Source organism: Cryptomeria japonica, chromosome 9 (genome assembly GCF_030272615.1).
Source record: "Cryptomeria japonica chromosome 9, Sugi_1.0, whole genome shotgun sequence".
Classification (NCBI taxonomy): domain Eukaryota; kingdom Viridiplantae; phylum Streptophyta; class Pinopsida; order Cupressales; family Cupressaceae; genus Cryptomeria; species Cryptomeria japonica.
Genome location: NC_081413.1, coordinates 725,678,960 through 725,698,282, shown reverse-complemented (window position 1 = coordinate 725,698,282; position 19,323 = coordinate 725,678,960). Strand labels below are relative to the sequence as shown.

Genomic DNA, 19,323 nt, shown 5'->3' with positions numbered 1-19,323 from the left:
GATTAGTATCGCTGACTTCATCCCATCTTGAATTCAACCGAGAATGAGGAAGAAAACTCTTCATCTCCGCCTTGATCAATGTCTGCCTGGAGATAGTAGCTGCCTTGCTTGGTTCCTCCATCTTGGAAGCACCTCGAAATGATGAAAATAGAGACTAAGTATGAACATTCTTCATTTCTCCACTTCTTTCCTGAATCTTGCACATGAGAAATGAAATGCCTCTCCAAACTTATATAGATTTCTCAAGAGGCATTAATTTAGCAATTGCATTCATGATGTGTCATACTTTCCCCAATCACTGTGCCATGCAAAGGCAACTTCCCATGCGAATGAGTTCAAATTTAGAATTTTCCTTAAATGCTTCCAGTCATGCGTCATACTTGGAAGATTCCTTCTGCCAACTCGTTGATTTCATTCTTTCCAATTTTGGAGGGAAATCGAAGGATCTTCTTAGGATTTGCTCGATTCCATTCTAACTTGTCATCTCCTACTTTCGAAGGAATTTTCATGCCTCTTCTCCACATCCCTATTTTTTAGGGATCTTCCTAAAATTTAGGAATCAGGTTCATTGGATGGGGAATTTCATCCCGATTCCGAATCTATAAAATTTTCCACACTTGGTCGAGATTTAGTGTCTAAAAATAGCATATTCGAAAATTCGCCCGAGGGGAATTTTGCTTTTATTCCTCCTTGACTCCTTGGATTCCATGACTTAGGCGAAATTTCAATTTTTTAGTCTTGGGTGGAATTTTCACCATGTCCATGGATTCATGGATTTTTCCTCCTCTCCTTGGCATCTTCATTTTGGCGCCCCAGTCCAGACTTGGGCGCATTTTCACCATGTCCATGGATTCATGGATTTTCCACCTCTCCTTGGGATCTTCAATTTGGCGCCTGACTCCAGACTTGGGCGCATTTTCACCATGTCCATGGATTCATGGATTTTCCACCTCTCCTTGGGATCTTCAATTTGGCACCCCAGTCCAGACTCGGGCGCATTTTCACCATGTCCATGAATTCATGGATTTTTCCTCCATTCCTTGGCATCTTCATTTTGGCGCCCCAGTCCAGACTTGGGCGCATTTTCACCATGTCCATGGATTCATGGATTTTTCCTCCATTCCTTGGCATCTTCATTTTGGCACCCCAGTCCAAACTTGGGCGCATTTTCACCATGTCCATGGATTCATGGATTTTTCCTCCATTTAATCTCCCAGAGTTTATAATATTTTGACCTCCTTGAATTTTGAAGTGTTTTCCTGAGCTTTCCATTTTCGGCATGGATTTCCAGCACTTGACCCATTTCTGGCTATCTTTGTCTGATGTCTGACTTTCCGGAATTAGAAATGTCTGCGAACACCTGATCCTTGTCGCCTTGTCTGACTGACCCTACCAGTACTGACTTTCCAAAAATAGAAACATTCCAGGTGTCAGCGTTAGATCTCTAGACAGGGTGCAGTAATGACTTACTATAAATAGAAACTAAAAATAGTAAGTTTGATTTTTGGCAAAATGGCGACATTCTAGGACTTGGAAAAATCCCTAAAAAATAGGGGCTTTCTAAAAAATAGAAAGTTGCTCCGTTTGGGCTCAAATTTTACTGGGAGGTCCCTTGAAGGGTCCTGATTCCATTCATATGCTTAGTTTTCCCGAAACCCTAACAAGAACCCCTGAAATCTAGGACAAAAGGCAAAACCCTAGAAAAAGGACAAAACAGGCCTTAGACTTCATAGAATTCGCTTGACAGAGAAGCAGATTAACTCTAACTGACCCCCGAACATCCGCAACGCGGGAGATTGAAGAGATTGCTACCAACACACACAAAAAGCCAAGACCGAACGACCAAAAGGGCCTAAAAGCTAGGGGGTCCCTATCTGGGATGGGGTGATGTGTGATTAGGTCACAACAAGTACATTGCACCAGTTTCTTGTTGTACAAAAGTTTTATGGATGAAGCATACACTAGAAAAATATTAGAGTATGATCATCCTATATCAATCTATTGTGACAACATGAGTGCTATTAATATTTCTAAAAATCCAGTTATGCACTCTAGGACTAAACATATTCCTATTATCATGTCCTGAGAGAACAAGTTGGTAATCAGCAAATTAAATTGGAATATGTTTCTACTACAGAGTAGATTGCAAATTTGTTTACTAAGCCTTTGCCAAAGGAAACATTTGAATGCTTGACGAAGAAGTTGGGAGTGACTTCACTCCATCATTGAAGTGTTGTTTTACCTCAAGGGGAGTTTTCATTGTTATATTCTATCAACCACATTTCAATTTTGCAGATTCATATCAATCATTGATGTCAAAGGGGGAGTATTATTTCAGAGCTTCTTTGTTTCAGGTTGGTTGCAGATGGAGTTGCCACCAATGACAAATGGGGAGATTGTCGGATATTTTGTCATTGATGCAAAAGGATGTTGATCAAGGTTGTCTAGCAATTATTTGGTTGAGCTACTTGGTTGCTTGGTTGAGCTACCTAGTTGTCTAGTTGAACTACCTGGTTGTCTAGTTGAGTTACTTGGTTGTGTGTTCGAGCTACCTGGTTGTCAGCTTGAGCTGCTGCTTGTCCAAGTCATCTACTTGCTGTCAACTTCTCTTGCCTAGTCAAACTTTGTTACCACGTCATCCTAGGAGGAAGGCATGATTTTCTTTATGTGCTACAACTCTTTTAAACATGGTGGTTATATTCATCAATATTAAACATGGTGGTTTTAAACGAAATCAGATATTTATGATAGGCATTTTCTTTGGAGCCGACTCTTTAATTTTTTCATCCTATCTTGGTGCAATGACATGAGTTTTTCAGATATTTTGAAACATTTTTCCAGGGTGTAAGAGGAGCAAATTTTCTGCCAGTTTTGTAACGTTTTTTTCCTAACTTGGAGAACATGTCATATCACATGAGTTTTTTATTTTTGGTGTTGCAATGTTAATAAGATTTGGCTGGACTGTCAGTTTTCAGATATTTATTGGAGAATGTGGGTTGACTAGTCAAGCATTTATACTATTCTAAGTTCGCATGGTATTTCTAAAAAATATATGAAAACATGTCTCTATCTTTGCTAGTATTTTTTTGTTTTGTTTTGGTGAAATGCTTTTGTGGCGTGGTTATGGAATAAAATGACTATATCTTTTGTGTGATAAAGCTCTGAATGTTTTTTTATGAAGCTTTGGCAAATACATCTATCACATTTTTGACGTTAAGCAAGCAGGATGTGTGTTGACTAGTATGTATGATTCTGTGTTGAAGAAGTCATCATACAAGAGGGAATGGTGTGAGTTTTATTGAGCATACTACTTTGTTTGTGGTGTGGAATGATTTGCAGAAGATGAAAAAGATGTATCATTTTTTCTCTACATTGAGTTTATGGAGACAAGTATATAAGAAGTCGAAAATTATTTCAGCGAGATGTGTATGGTGATTGAAATGCTTAGTAAAGTGTTAATTAGTTTCAGTGCATTTGAGTTGGTGCTAAACTGAAGTTGAAGTAGCAGAATTGAATGTATTGATGAGACCAGTCATGACATATACACAAAAATTGATGGATCAACAAGTTAATAGGTTGAAAGAAATATATATCCCTTTAACCTACAACTTGATGGGAAACTTGGAATCACAATATTTTGAGGATGAAATGAATGAAGAACAACATGAAATCAGTATTGAGGAAGAGAGAAGTAGACAACAAAGAAAAAGTCACAAGAAAAGGAAAAATATGGCTGAAACTTTGCAAGCTAAGAAGACAAAGAGAAAGGGGATTTTTAGTTAAGAACCACCATAGAAAAGGCAAAAATCAGGAATGGCTCATTCGTCAACCAACACTTCTTCAGTACAAGGAATTGCCTCTTCCATGGATATAAATGTAACATCAGTTGCAAAGAATGAATCACAAAAGGAAGTTGGAATTAATCCAAGTGTGAATGAATCCTTCAAACCATTCAACAACAAAACCAGGAGAGAGATCCTACTCAAGATGCACTTCTTGATAATGATTCAATGGAACCATGCACAATACCAATTGAGGAAATCCTTCAAGATATAGACATGGGTTTCCCAAACGGAGATTTTAATGAAGGAACGATATTGACAATTCAAAAATTTCAAGAAAATGAAGTGAAGATGTTGAACAATGCATAGCTCCCGAATGGCTAAGGAATAGAATGAAGAAGAAGGTTGTAATAGAGAGCAATCCAGATAATAACTTGGAGGATTTTCTAAATAGGATTAGTAAGACTGTAGAAAAAAAGCAAGCCAAGAAATACTCCAAGGTTCCAAAAGAGAGTTTAGAATCATGTGCGGTGCAAGTTGCAATTTCGAAGGTTGACAAGACAAAAAAAGATTATCACTCCAAAAGAGTATGCAGTCATGACTATTGACTTGGGACCAACCACAAAAGAACAAGAGATCGAGGAATTTGATGAATCCGAGAAAGTAATCAAGGAAAGATTGAGAAAAGAAGAAGAAAAGAAGAATCATCTCCAACCACTTTCGAAGGAATCATTTGAAGATTTGGAGGGGATGAAATCAACAGCATAAGCAGCGAGAAAATGTATTGGAAGTGCATTTGATAAAGCAAATGCATTCATTGAGGAGCTGGTACAGGTATATGGGAAAGTTGTCTCGATTCAAGACAAGATTTAGGTCATACTCGCATTGTGTGATGAATTTTGAGTTGTTAAGGAAAAGACTATTCTACGTTTGCTTGTACTGATGGATATCCCTAAGAGAACTTTGGTAGATGAAAATATAATGGAGGCAAATCAAGCGTGTGACTTTCACCGATGGTATTAAGCATTGATGACGAGAATGGGAACCTTTGAGAAGGAAAAGAAAGATTCAAATTAACTAGGCGGCATGGTCAAGAGAATTCAGGATAGAATTCTCATTGCAATGGAGGAAATGCTTGGAGAAGAAGAGAATGCTGAGAGAGTGAAATATTCCCCAAATAGGGATAATTAAAAAAACAATAATATCTCCTTACAAAATTCCTTCAAATTTCACACTTATTGACATTCAATTCTGATTACTCTTAGATTTCATATGACTTCTATGCATATAAAGATAAATAGAGATATTGTGTACTGGATATTATGTACTAGAAATCAATTGTTTCAGGAACAATATGAAACTCCCTCTTATTTCAGCAACAACAGCTAACAGAATTTTACTTGCAGGAACTAAACTATAATAATGTTCATAAAACAATAATCTTATTTCCTCAACTCAGACCCAAATATTAGAATACCACCAAATATCTTTATTTATGAAACAAGCCCTTACAAATTTGCCTCCAAAGGAGACTTTACAAATTTGCACAAATGTGAACTCCATCGCAGATTCACTCTCCAGAAGAGCTAGGTTTTTCGTCCAGCCCTTCAACTAAACTTCTAAAGGTTTTCGTCTCCAAAAAGCATAAAACGTTTATCCAATTCCAGGCATATCCTATTTCACTCAGCCAGCTTCCTTATAAAGAACTCCAAGAAACATCTAGATTAGGAAATATCTAGAAGAATAGGAGGATTAGGAATCATTCCATTTTTTGTTGCATTCCATATTTTTGTCACAGTTGGATAAATTTAAATACTTTCCATTGTCACAGCTTAAGAAGTTTAGATACTTTCCATTTTGTCACAGCTGAAGAAATTTAGTTACATTCCATATTTGTCACAGCTGGAGAAACTCGAATAGTTTCCATTTTGTTGCAGCTGGAGAAATTCGAATACTTTCTATTTTGTTGCAGCTGGAGAAAAAGTGACTTATTTTATTATTTTCAATTAATTAATAAGTCATCCTTAAGTAACATTAATTTTTTTGGATAACTTAATTAATTTAAATAAGTTAATCAAAATTTGGGAACTGTTGTCATTTTTATGACAACCTTGGTCCATCAATGAGAACCGATCAGAGATATGTTCCATGGACCAGCGATGCCCCAGTTGATCAAGGATAAAGGCAGTGAAATCATGGTTTGAAGTGTTGCCTTGTCGGAGGTTCCTTGGCCCCTTCTTTCTTCTCTCCGGAACTCCGGAACCCCCAGGTTCTGAGGTTCTTTGCCTTAGCCGTTTTCTTTCCTGCTCGGGAACTACGGAACCCCAAGCTTCCAATTTTCCCTTCTTCCTCTTAGCCTTTCCTTAGTTCTCCAGAACTTCAGAACCCCAAGGTTCCGAAGTTCCCCTCCTTCCTCTTTTCCTCTCCCCGGAACTCCGAAACCCCAAGGTTTTGAAGTTCATTCCTTTTCCTTCTTTGGAACTCCGGAACCCCGAGGTTCCGAAATCCCTTTGCCCAATTCCCCGAAACTCCAGAACCCCGAGGTTTCGAAGTTCCCTTCCCTTCTTTTCTTCGAAACTCTGGAACCCCGAGGTTCCGAATTTCCTTCTCTTTTGCCTTCCCTTTCTAGTTCCCAAAACTCTGAAACCCCGAGGTTCCGAAGTTCCTTTCTTCTCTCCCTCTCTAGCTCGGAACTCTGAAACCCCGAGGTTCCGAAGTTCCTTCCTTAGCCTTTTGGAATTCTCCAGAACCCCGAGGTTCTGAAGTTCCTTGCTGCCCTTCTTTCTCCTATCCCGAAACCCCGAGGTTCCAAGATTCTTCCCCTCTCTTCCTCACTTTGGAACTCTAAACTTCCAAAGTTCCCGAGCTTCCTTCCGACTAGCGACACTTCTTGATGGCGTGATCGACACTCAAGGCCTTTAATGCTTCGACAATATGGTGAATTTTTGTGGAGCCACAAGGGTGTATTTAATGTTTTTGGCAGGATTTCCATCAAGGGAGGTACGGGGGCCATGCTAGGTGACTTATGTCATGTCTAACTTTGGAAGGTCAGTCAATCCACCTTCTTCAGAATTGCCTTTGGAGGTATGGCTAGGTTGCTTGCATGTACAAGCCAAGTGCATGCACTTCCCTGCAATTCCAAACTGACATGTAGGGGTCATGATCACCATTGTAACCCAATTTTCTATATAAAGGCTATTTAGCCTCATTGTAAAGGGTTCTCTCCCTGCTGCCTTGAGCTTTCTTATGCCCTTCTCTTCTCTTGAAGACTTGTAATCTTTTGCATTTCTGCAACTATAAGATTGGCTTTTGGCCTTGAATTAATTGAAGATCACCACTCTTGCCTTCTTTCAACTTATGTATGTTATGTATGCTTTCTTACCTTCATCATAGGTGCATGTCTTGTGGCTTTTCTCCCCATATGTGTTGTGTTAACATGCTTTCTGAGTGTGACTTGTGGGAATCCTTCTCCCCCCTTGACACTTAGCAAATTCTAACCTCCATACATGCTTTTGGGCCACTTATGCAATTGAAGTTGTGCATTTCCAGGGTGTTTCAGTTAATTCCTTGTGCCATTTCGGTAGGGAGAGGATCAATCTCTTCTTGGTGCATCACCTCCCTTTGTTTCAAGCAAATTCACTCTTCCCTTTACCTCTACAAATTGTTAGGATAAGCTTAGGAGTTAGTTTTGAAGTGTTGAGTTGGTTCAACACCTGCACCTAGATAGAAAGGAAGCCGGCCTTCTCTGGAGATCCAACCCCCTTGCACAAGGTCCCACACTTCAAGGTTGTTTCCATGTTTCACAAGGTTGCTAAGTTGATAGCTCAGCAAGGGTGCAAGCTTTTGTCAAAACAAGAACATTACAGAGAGACATGAGTGCTAGTGAATTGAAAGATAAAATGAAGGCTATCTTTTTCAAAGCCACATGTTCGATTAAGAGGGTCATTTGGAGGATGCTTCTTCATTCATGACTTTAATGAACGGTGTTCAAGACCAAGGACCAAAATGGGAGAGGATATTTGCCACGTGTACAACTGACTTGGCACTCATGGAGTATAAGGTAGAGGCCACACCAAGTGCACCAATGGAAGTTCTTGATATCATCAAGTCTAGATTCATTGAATTTTCTTTTAAGGAAAGAGATAAGGGGCACAAATTCCTAGATGATAGCTTGTTATAGTCCTAAGTGGCATCGAATTTTCTCTTTCTTCTTACAATTTGTGTCAAGGAGGATGCTTTATTATTGGTCTATATTTAATAAGAGTTAGTGGATTAGGTGGTACTTGTAACTAACTCCACTTAGGGTTCCTTTGACTTATTGCAACCGTTGATTTAGAATCAATTTGGGCCCTTTATTTGTAATTGAGAGCTCTATATAAGCCTTGCTCATTTCATTTGTAGCAAGAGACTTTTGTGAAATTGTTGTTGAAATACTGCCATAATAAATGCAAACTCATTGAAGCTTGGTGAGGACTTGTGTTGTTTTGGGATGTTAGCATGGTTTCCTATTTCTCAAATTAGTTTAAGATTTGTTTATATCAAGTTGCATAATTGAATGGAAGATATTGTTGTTGATTCATATTGAAACCTATATGTTCATACCATTTGTGATTTTTTGATTGCAAGTTACAGTGGATGGTTAGTTAGAACTCAATTGAAAGCTTAACTATTTCTTTATGCTCATTGATTCGCATTGTCTATGCCCTATGGTGTTGATGTGTATAAGTGATTTGAAAATTTTTTGCAAACCCCTTGAAGATTGCATCATCTTTGTGTAGTTGTTTCCTCATGGCGAAGCAAAGCTTGGTTTGGTTTCACTAAGTCATCAATAGTTTCTTGCATTGTTAGAAGTAGATTGGATTCCTAAACCTTATCTTTTTGCATTTTATTTCAAAAGATCTTTCATAGAATTAGTTGGAGAACCTTATTGCAAAATCATGCGTTATTCAAAGGAAAAGAGCTGACTTGAACAATTGTGTAAGTCCCTTTGTGATTACCAGCAAATCACATATTTTCACAAAGTCTATCCACCATAAAAGTCGCATCGTAAAAATAGCATTTGAGGTTTCCTTGTTCAAGAGAGGATAGAATACTTAGTATTTTATTCTAGAGGTGTCATAAAAATGCATCAAAGTATCCAAGCGTGTTCTTGATTTTATGCTAATGTGTGACATACCTAGCATCCAACAATACCCTTTGCGCCTATAGGATCAATAGACTCCTAAATATCATCAAACTCTAGCCTTATATTGGAATGCTGATGCCGAAGATGTTATACAAATTGATGAGGAGACATAGGAGGAATTGGTTGGGGTTGCAATGCCTGAGACAGCCCCTTACATTGGCAATGACTCCAAGCTCCAATTTTGATATAGACCTACTAGTGGCATCTTCTGATTAGGGACAGCTATATATTTTCTATGTTTTTGTCATTTTATAGTTGAACCTTGGAGCTTTTGGGCATTTTGTTATAATTCTTATATAATATGTATGCACATCAACAATGAAAGCTTTTAAATTTTGTTAATTCGTTTGTCAATTCTCATGTGAAATCCCAATTCTATGATGAATTCTTTATCAACATTATGTTATGAATATTTGAAATTTCTCTATACTTTAAATAGTTCCTCATTTTTTAATAGTTGCCCCCTACTATCTCTGTCCCCAAAACTTGGGGGAGCATAGGCATTCACCCCTCCTATATATTGGTGTCTTGATATGGTAGTAAGATCATGTTGTTTTGTAGTTCATTTGAGCATCATTATGCTACTGGATTTCAGAGAGATAGCTGATATATTGTAATGTCCCCTACTAGGAGTCTGCCTATTTCCCAATGAATTAACACACATCACTATACATTATTATGCTTCAATTCATATTTCTTAAACTATTACACAAACTAGTATTCATAACACATTCAACGTTCATTACATTAAGTCATATCTTAGCTTCTTTCCTAATCCTAATGAGGGATGGGGATTTACTGTTATAGGGTGCTGACACCAACTACAAAGAGGCTCCCTCAAGGCCCAAGACTACATCGTCAACCCATCTTGGGCGCACCATGACTCGTGATGGTTTTGCTCACCTTTCCCTACACACACCAACCTATCCCCTCATAGGACTTAGTAAATGAATTAAGACTAGGCCACTAATATAATAATCTTTCATATATTATGAATGCATATGAAATTAAGTATGACTGTCATACATATTGCAGTCTATATTAATATTACTATTAAATTCTGCATAAGAACATTATCAGACTTCATATATTAAGCATACATATTAAGCACATCCCCATGCATACCACCAAGAACAAAGATGTTACTGCTTGTATCTTAATAACAGTTCTGATCTGATCTGATTGATGGTGATATCAATGGATGTTTTCTATTCCTTTCCTTTATATCTGTCAATGTGAGGGAGAGGTCACACTTCTTCATCATGTATGCCCTTTGGCAAGAGACGCACCCTTTCACCATTAGCACCCTCTGCAAGAGTGCAACTCTTCATTATTTCTGCCCTTTGGAAGGGACACAGCCTTTCACAATCAGATCTGCACGTCTGATTCTCAAATTATCCCCCTTCTCAAATGAGGTTCTCTTCTCCCTTTTATATCTCATGTTAGAGGGAGTCCCAACTTTTCATTTTGTCTAATGACCATTCATTAACTTAATTAAAATTTTAATTATATTTATATTTTAAATTAAGTTTTTAATATTTTAATTTTATTATTATTTATTATTAAATTCTATTTCAAAGTGGGGACATACATATATTGTAACTTATTTTATTTTCAATACAAGCTTGCATCTCTTTAAATGAGTTTTATCTCAAAAGGGTTTCTCCACATAAATCTTCATGCTCTAGATCGTATCTACTTTATGGTCGATATTCATTTATGATCTAGCATTTGTTACCGAATTTAGTTGCATTAAGATCAACATATCTCATCGTACAGTTATACCATTTTTCAACACATGCCTATATTCCATCAAATATTATGACAAAGGTTGGTGAGGGCTCTAACTGCTAAGTTAAATAGTTGATCATTTACATGTGCAAACACCTAAAGGCACTATCACAAATCAATTATTATAATTAAACTTAATTAGATCCCATGACTTTTATAAATATAAAATACTTATGGCCATCTGGGCAGGTCTGTAATAAACATTTATATATTCTTTCACTCTACTATAGGGATCCTAGTACATAGAAGGCTCTTGTATAGGAAGAAAACTGAAAAGCATAGACATACCAAAGGGAACAACAATTCGCTGCTACTCAGTAAAAATGACCGTCCTGTGCCAACAGCTCCCTCACCATAACCTCGAACGCTGTTGGTTCCTCCAATAGGAAATGCATCATGAGGTGCCAAGTTTCCTATAACTGTGCCACCTGATAGGCTGCACTTTAAAAAAAATAAACAATGAATAATACATTATTTTCTACATAGATGAGTTAAAAATATTAAGAGGGGAAAAATTAAGGACTACCTTGACAAGGCAAAAGATGGCCCTAACTTAAACCCCTGCTTTACATGAGCCCTCAGTCGATAGAAAAAAAGCCATCCAGGAGAAATAGGTAACCCTTGCTCCAGTTGAATATTATACTACAAACATGATAAAAGTGTTTAACCAAAGTCAACGGGCATACAATATATTTATGGTATTATGATAAGATGAATTAAAAGCGATTTATATCCAAATTTCATCATGAGAGTCAAATTTATACGAACTTGAAACAAATTTTGATCATTGGATTTAGTGTATTCTGTCTTCAGCTTGGCAACGAGCATTTTGTCATATAAATTGCCACTGCACATGCAGAATTGAATATGTAGATTCTATAATTGTATTTCCATGTAAGAAAGCAATCAATTAAATTATTTCATGACATCTTTGATTACGTTGTTGGATCGTCTATACCTGAAAGTGATTGGACATCCATATCGATCTGTGAATATAGGACGGCCATGATCACCAAGGGGGACAATTTGCTGAAGCATTGTTTCCACACAATAGGATTAGTGCATAACTAAATCTTCTTTGTACTTCCCAAGGGGCAGGTATTGGCTTAAAAATTAAAACAATGTAGGTAAAAAAAGATACACAAGGTGGTCTGAAGTAAACAATAACAATTGCTCAGACTGAATTCAGGTACCAGAGATTAAAAGCGACTAGAGTATGTATACCATTGCACGATCAAGACATTTTAAAAGTCACAATTATGCAATCTAATTTCTACAACTTTTACATGGATTCAAATTGAGAATAACACTGTAGACATCTTCCTGCTATCGAAACATATATCTTTAGCAAATTTCCATTACTGGTACACAATACCTTATTATTCATGAAAAGAACCACATTTTTGTTTAAATTCTATGCTTCACTATCCTCAGGTTTCAACATTCTCTAACATGCATATTTACCTCAATCATTATGCCTGCTGTCTTGCTCAAATTCGAATTCAATTCCCATTTTTGGTCCATTTTTGCTGTAAATCTACACATTCTTACATCTCCATACGCAGAGCCTGATGAACTGGTAACAATACCATGGACAGAAGTGGCTGGTGTAACTGAATTCTGTAGGTGCAATCTCAATGTCAAAAATGCTACAAACACATTTACAGAAAGAAGAATATTATATTAACATTCACAAGTTGCAAAAGTAGGTTAATATGAAGACACATTACGGCTGGCAAGAAGAGCAAAAGATGGAGCATGTTGTACTACACCAAGTCACATGATCAGTATTCAGCAGGGAAAAGAAGTCAGATAAAGAGTAAGAAGCAAGCACACCCAGTCCTCAATAGCACTAGAGAGTATCTTCTAAGTTGTCAACAGATGAGTAATCAACAATGCAGAAACTACTGATGCTCTCTGGAGAGTGGCATGGTGCAGCTATGCTTAAAAGTTAAAAGAACAAAAATGGAATGTGCATTCCTAGCATCCAAGGCCACACTATCTCTTCGAGGAAGTGAAAAACATTGATGATGCAATCCTGATCGGAAGGTCAAACCAAAGAATCTGAAGGTGGCAATGTTGCCCTAAATATCAACTAGTGGCACCAGAATGGTTATTCTAGGCACAACTACTAAGTCTTGAGGTAAACTTATTGACAAAGGTTAAGTAGTTAACACATGTTCCACTAGCTATCTTGGATCAATTTAGCCACATGAAGAATCACTTAGGTGCAGTAATTTCTGCTCATACTAAAGTTCAGATCAAACATAGCCTTAATTATTGCCTGGACTACATATCAAAGACCTTGTGTGGCTCTGTGCGAATTCAAAATATAATGACAGCAAAGGTTCCACATTAAAGGTCATGCTTGATTGCAATACAACGTATTAATAACAATGTAAGAGTAGCTAAAAGTTTTCTTACCAGAATGGTAATGGATTGCTGACCAGCCCCATGAACACTTGGTTGCATCAGAGTCGCTTGATAATTTGAATCAGTGGTGCCTTTTTCCAAAAATACATTAAACTTTTCACCTCCTCCAAACAAATTTTCCCGTGTAAAAGACAGCCTGCAAAATAAAATCCCATGCCAGAATTGTCTTATCAGACTCACTAAACTTTTTAAAAACCAATTTCAACAATTGTGAAAAAATAGGTGGAATAGCAAAGGAATTTCAATAGTCAACCAGTACTGAATCAAACAACAGAAGATGTGAAAAAAATAAAAATATACCATCCTGCAATTCCTGATAGTGGGTTCCTTGTTCTCCTGAAAGACTTCACCAAAGCTTTCAGTTGTAGTCAAACAATCAATCCAGAAAAAATTTAACAAATTAGGAGTCATCAAATCAACAGGAAACACACACCGAACTGCGTAAATATCATGTGATGCTATTCCCCAGCACAATTGTTGTAATAAATCCAATTTTATGTCGATCCTATCTGCAATTTACAAATTTCTAAGATTATTGCATGGAAAAAGATGCAAGTTGTCATGGCTCTGAAACTCACAATGAAAAATGCTGTACAGTGCAAAGAATATTGGAAATACTGTTTGGCCCATTGTGTCTTTCAATGTTTTATATTTGCAAAGCATAAATCTTCACCAAACCAGCATCTAAAAATTCGGCAAACTTTTTGTATAGAAAATATGAAGTCTAAGGAAATTGGAAGATTAAGTTCATATTTTCCCCAAACATAAAAAATCATGAATTGGCTATCAAAAAATTTTACCAAAATTTATAGACTTCTAAATAAGGCAAAAGAAGTCTGAGACTGTGTGGAAAAGATCCTCCACAACCCAAGCTATTAAGCTGAATTTTGATGTAGCTTCCAAGGGCAACCATGTTCCCCATGGGGATGTTGTCCCTGGCCCTCAAACACCGATCCCCATCTCCAATGGAGTTCTGGGTTTGGTGGGAGGAAACAGCTATCCAGCCCTTATAATGCACGAACATATCATTATCTTTTATAAAATTATACATTATAATAGATATTTGGTGCATTTTGAGGGCTGGATAGACATTCCCGTTGTAATATCCCCACAATTTTTTTTGATAATTTCTAGTTCACAACACAACAAGAACCCATTAGGGATTAGCAAATGAAAATATAATAATCCTGAAAATGCAACCCTTCCACTTTCTGATCACCAAGTGCCCAATATGGGAAGGTGAGAGCATACGGTGTTGAGGGGGATCGTTAGCTTCAAATCACTGGAAATTATTACAATGCTTGGGTAGCAAGCCAGCCCCTTCTGCTTATTCAGTGGGATATTGAAAAACACTAAAAATCACTTGGCGATAAACCAACCAAGGACAAGCCAAGAACTGAAATAACAATCACTCAACCGCTTATCCAGCGGGAGGACTAGGAATGAAATTAACAATCAACTCTACCACTTATGCAATAGGAGGACAGTATTACAAAGATCAAATATAGGTGGCAAGCCAGCCTCTTCCACTTTTTCAGTGGGTCTTGCTTACAATCCAGAAATAGTTGTTAGTACTACTAACCAGCTTTACAATGAAGAGATATGAATCTTAGAATAGAGATGGCATTGTCCATTGCTGATAAGTAATACCAATCTCATCATACTCAACAAACTCACACACAACCATAGATAAATACCAAACTATTGACTCCCATTCTGAAAATGTAATTTCCAGCACGCATAACACACAAAAACAACCACCACAAAAAACACTGAAATGCTCATAACTCCATTGAAACACTACGGAATGACTCATGAACAGAAGCAAATGAAAACTATGAAGGAGGTGACTAAACTAGAACCTCAAACCTACAACCAAAATGTCCAAACATTTCGGCACACATCCAAAGGCAGCCATGACATGGTAGTGTAGACACCTAAAATTGTCTTGTCTAAATAAATAAATTTTTATTTATTTTATTTATTTTATTATTTTATCCTAAGTCTTCTATTAATTAAATAAATCTGTTTTTATTTAATTAATTCATTAATCTTCTTCTAAGCCTTTCCTCATTCCACTTCTTCTATTAATTAAATGAATCTTTATTTATTTAATTAATTCATTAGCCTTTTCTAATCCATGACACATGTCATTCATCTCTTAATTCTTCTCTTACCTACCCCCTTTATCATTTTATTATTTCTTCTACCTACCCTTTAATCTTAGCCGCCCATTTATCTTTACACCTCTTAATCTTATCCCTCAATTTCCTAAAGTGTTCTCTATAAAGAGGATACTCTCCTTCATTTTCAACCCTAATCAATCCAGCTAGCTAATCAATGCGTCTAAACACTCATATGCAATCAAGCCTTCTTGCGATCAAGCTATCAACCACATTTACGTTCTTTGTTAAGCTCTTGTGCACACATAAAATCTGAGAGCAAATATATCAAACAAGATCAATGGAGATAGGAAGAAATGGAGATTGAAACCCTATTAGACATGTGAATGGTATATCTTGTTTTGATTTTGTTTATTTGCATGATCTTAGGTATCTTCATTTGTGTATGGTGGATGCTTTTCATTGTTAGGTTAAGGTTTTGTGGTTGAATCTTTGTTAGTCTTTCAATATTATTGTTTTCATCATCCATTTTCACCATATACAGGTACGGCCCAACATGAGGGGTTGATTTGCTTTATAAAATTCAATGGGGCAAATTAAGATCTAGAAATTGGTAGGATTCATCACCTAGGGTGTAGGAAAAATCAGAGCGAATACCCAGAATGAATTGACGAATGCACAAAGACCAGCGACCAATAATCTACTTCAGCACACTTACACAACCAGCAACCTAAACACTCAAAAAACACTCTAAACATCAGAAATTAATATATAAATCTGCAACATTGTTTGTCAATCCACTCCTTTGAATGAAGAGCAGTCTTTGGCTCGACTAGATGTTGCATTGCAAGCAAGAAATCAAGCTATGGCTAGGAGATATGCATTCCTCGAAGCTTCATTCGAAATTTTGGCAACACTTCGTTATAATTTTTCATGGATACCAAATGATAAGCCCAACACTCATATTTATAGATTCTGGAGGCTCAAATTCAAATTCACATGGCACCCAAATTCCCCTCATTTCATTTGCATTTCATTTCATGACACCCTCAAGGCTTGGCATCCCCTCTTCAAGTCTTCTAATCGTACTTTCCCATGGTCAACATGTTATAACATAATAACATTATAAAACATAAAATACTTTTCATTCTTGGTGCCACCTAACTTGGGGAATAAAAATGAGACTTAGGATAAAAATATATTTTTTCCCTTCCTAAGTCGTCCCACCAAATAAACCAGATATTAAAACCTTAAGCTAAGGTATTAATATATAATAAATCACCTTTAATTCAAAAACTGATTAATGCCAAACTGAGTTGGGAACAAAAGTGCTAAAAACCATCAAAACTGAACTAGGTTGGAGCTTTGCACTGAACTGCTAAAAATAGCACTGCTTGAAATAGCACTTATCAAAAATAGTAAGTTATGAAAACAACTCCAAAAAGATTGCTCTTCGAACCCTGTGGATGAGCTCAGAAAACCCATAAAAACCTAGAAACCCTAACGGCTGCCATCAACTTACTAAAAATAGTAAGTTTTGAAAACTTCCCTGAACTGAATGCATGTCACAACTTTACGAAACTCTCAAAAAAACCCAAAAGGAATCCACAATCTGAATTGTAGAATTCCAACTAGTCAATCATCAAACAGCTCACACAGACCTCCACAAAAGTTGGAAACCCTAATTTATGCTTCCAGTTAGCGTACGGATCTCCGGAATAGGCTGATGTCCAACTAAAGTTCTCACCACTGAGAAGGGGACATCACACCCGTGGTGCGATGGCAAGGCCCAAAAATCTTCCAAACTTTGAAATAGTTCCAAAATATGTTGCAGTAATAGGAAATGCTGCAGGGACATTTGGGTGCCCCAAACATGGCTGTGGACATCTAAAACATCCCTCAACCATCCCGGGGCTAGCCAGATGTCTCCAATAGCAATGCAAATTTTTTATAAAGTTTTTTAAAAAAATTATTCATGACATTAAAAAAGAACTGTTAGCATATCTGATGCAGGAGCATCCCCGGTTCATAGCAATCTTGCATCAACCAAAACAATTTTATTTATGTTTTGTTTTTTGTTTGCAGTTTCAGCTTTTCTTTTTGTGTGTCCTAGTTTTGGCTCACCGGATCCTGTGGAGTTGGATTCTACTTGAAGACTTGATCATCTTTCTTAGTTCAAGACCGCATCGCATTTGGACCATTATCTAGCAAGATATCGCTGTCGGTTTCCTTGACAGTTTCTTGTTACCGGTTGATAGTTCTTGTTACCAGTTGCCTGGACCTATTTTGGTGATCTATCAGAACTCCTTCCGAAGCTTGCGGAGCCTTGGGCGTTGATTCCGATGTTCCTTGGCCTGTGGCCGATCTGTTCCCGCAATCTATGTTTCATCCTTTGGATTTTCTGGAGGAATCTCTTGGCGGAGGCCAACCTTGTTTATTTTACACGTTAGGTCTTGTTCTTCGAGTTTCGATCCCTTTTGGGATGACTAGATCCTTTGAATCATATATATAATTGTAATTGTACATTAGAATGTAACCAAACGAAGAATAAAGTAACTAGATTGTGCATAGAAGATAGATCTTAAGATTCAAGGTCTCGGTTGTAACCTATTATGTATGTCCTACCAGTCCTCTGAGCCAGTTATGTTGTAACCCGGTTGTTACCGGTTGGTTGTAATCAATTTTCATGAAATAAAACAATCTGTTCTGCATTGCCTCCATCATATCTTTGTGTTTCCGTTGTTTTACTCTTGCTGACCGGTCCGGATTGATCTCTTTGAGGTCCCTCCTCACTGGTGACTACTTCAAGTGATATCAGAGCAAAGTTTCGTTCTGGAGGTTGTGTGTCCTAAAATTTTTTGTTGTAGGGTGGTAGATTGCGGATCCAACCTATAGCTGTAGAGGAATAGCGTGAATGATGGCGCGAAGAGGAGCTAGGAATGGTGGAGCGTGTGGGAATGAAGACCCTGTTGTGATGGAAATGTTGCGAGGTATAGCAACCTGATTGGAAGTCGTGGAGATAGCCCAGAGAAGAGGCTGACATATCGAAGATGTAAGTGAAGATGAAGGAGAAGAAGCCCCAACAGAATAAGCAAACCCACCGGCAGTTGATCCGGATGAGGAAAGGTTTTTGAGGGTTTTGAGTAGGGCGAATACAAAACCTCATTTTACCCCACCGAAATATGATGGGAAGTTAGATTCGGATGAATTGATGGATTGGATCTCGAAAATGGAGAAGTATTTTGATTTTGAAAACACTGCAGAAGAGAGGAAGGTGAAATATGCCTATACCCGATTGAAAGGTAATGCATCTCTTTGGTGGGAGCATTTGCAAATTGATAGACAGAGAAGAGGTAAAGTTAAGATTAAGACATGGGATCGGATGATTGCTAAGTTGAAATCGAAGTTTATGCCAGCTGATTATCAAGTGAATCTGTTCCAGAAATTTCAGAATTTGAGGCAGAAGAGATCTAGTGTGAAGGAGTACACCGAAGTATTTTACAAGTTCAATATCAGATCCGGACATGTTGATGATGAATTTGAACAAGTTGCAAGATATTTGAATAGATTGCGGATGTCTATACAAGATGAACTCGGTTTGATCAAATTGGAGAGTGTTGAAGAGGCTTACCAGTATGCCCTAAAGGCAGAAGAGAAGCTAAACAAAAGACATGAGCAGAGGCAGAGGTGGAAGGTTTACCGGAGGAAGATTTCAAGGAGGAAGAGGATACACCGGAGGTAGAGGAACCTGTACAAATCAAAACAAGGACAAGGAAGTGAACAAAGAGGTTAATTCATACCGGAAGGATGATAGAAATTTCTATCGGAGGAGAGAACCAGATGACTTCTGAAATGAGAACCTTGGAAGACAAGACGAGAACATTCAGAGGAACTTGCTATAAGTGTGGAGAAGGACATCGTGTTTTTGTGTAAGAAGACAGAGAATACTAGAAGAGCAACAGTGGTGGAAGAAAACCCCACCGGATCAGACAATAAACCGGAAGATGTA

The 19,323-nt window shown here is 37.5% G+C and overlaps 1 protein-coding gene across 4 annotated transcripts in view; it reads right to left on the bottom strand.

The window, feature by feature from the left end:
- LOC131067419 (outer envelope protein 39, chloroplastic) overlaps positions 1-19,323 on the bottom strand; it is a 114,128-nt gene that overhangs the window by 42,894 nt on the left and 51,911 nt on the right. For 2 of the 4 annotated variants that reach the window (XM_058002415.2, XM_058002412.2), the window contains exons 2-9: positions 13,630-13,700; positions 13,492-13,535; positions 13,183-13,327; positions 12,223-12,378; positions 11,717-11,787; positions 11,527-11,605; positions 11,285-11,400; positions 11,047-11,194 (exon numbers count right to left, since the gene is read on the bottom strand). In XM_058002415.2, coding sequence (XP_057858398.2) covers positions 11,047-11,194; positions 11,285-11,400; positions 11,527-11,605; positions 11,717-11,787; positions 12,223-12,378; positions 13,183-13,327; positions 13,492-13,535; positions 13,630-13,700 — 830 coding nt within the window. Of the gene's footprint in view, positions 1-11,046; positions 11,195-11,284; positions 11,401-11,526; positions 11,606-11,716; positions 11,788-12,222; positions 12,379-13,182; positions 13,328-13,491; positions 13,547-13,624; positions 13,701-19,323 lie in introns of all 4 variants that reach the window. The other 2 variants (XM_058002413.2, XM_058002414.2) reach the window with 2 other exon arrangements.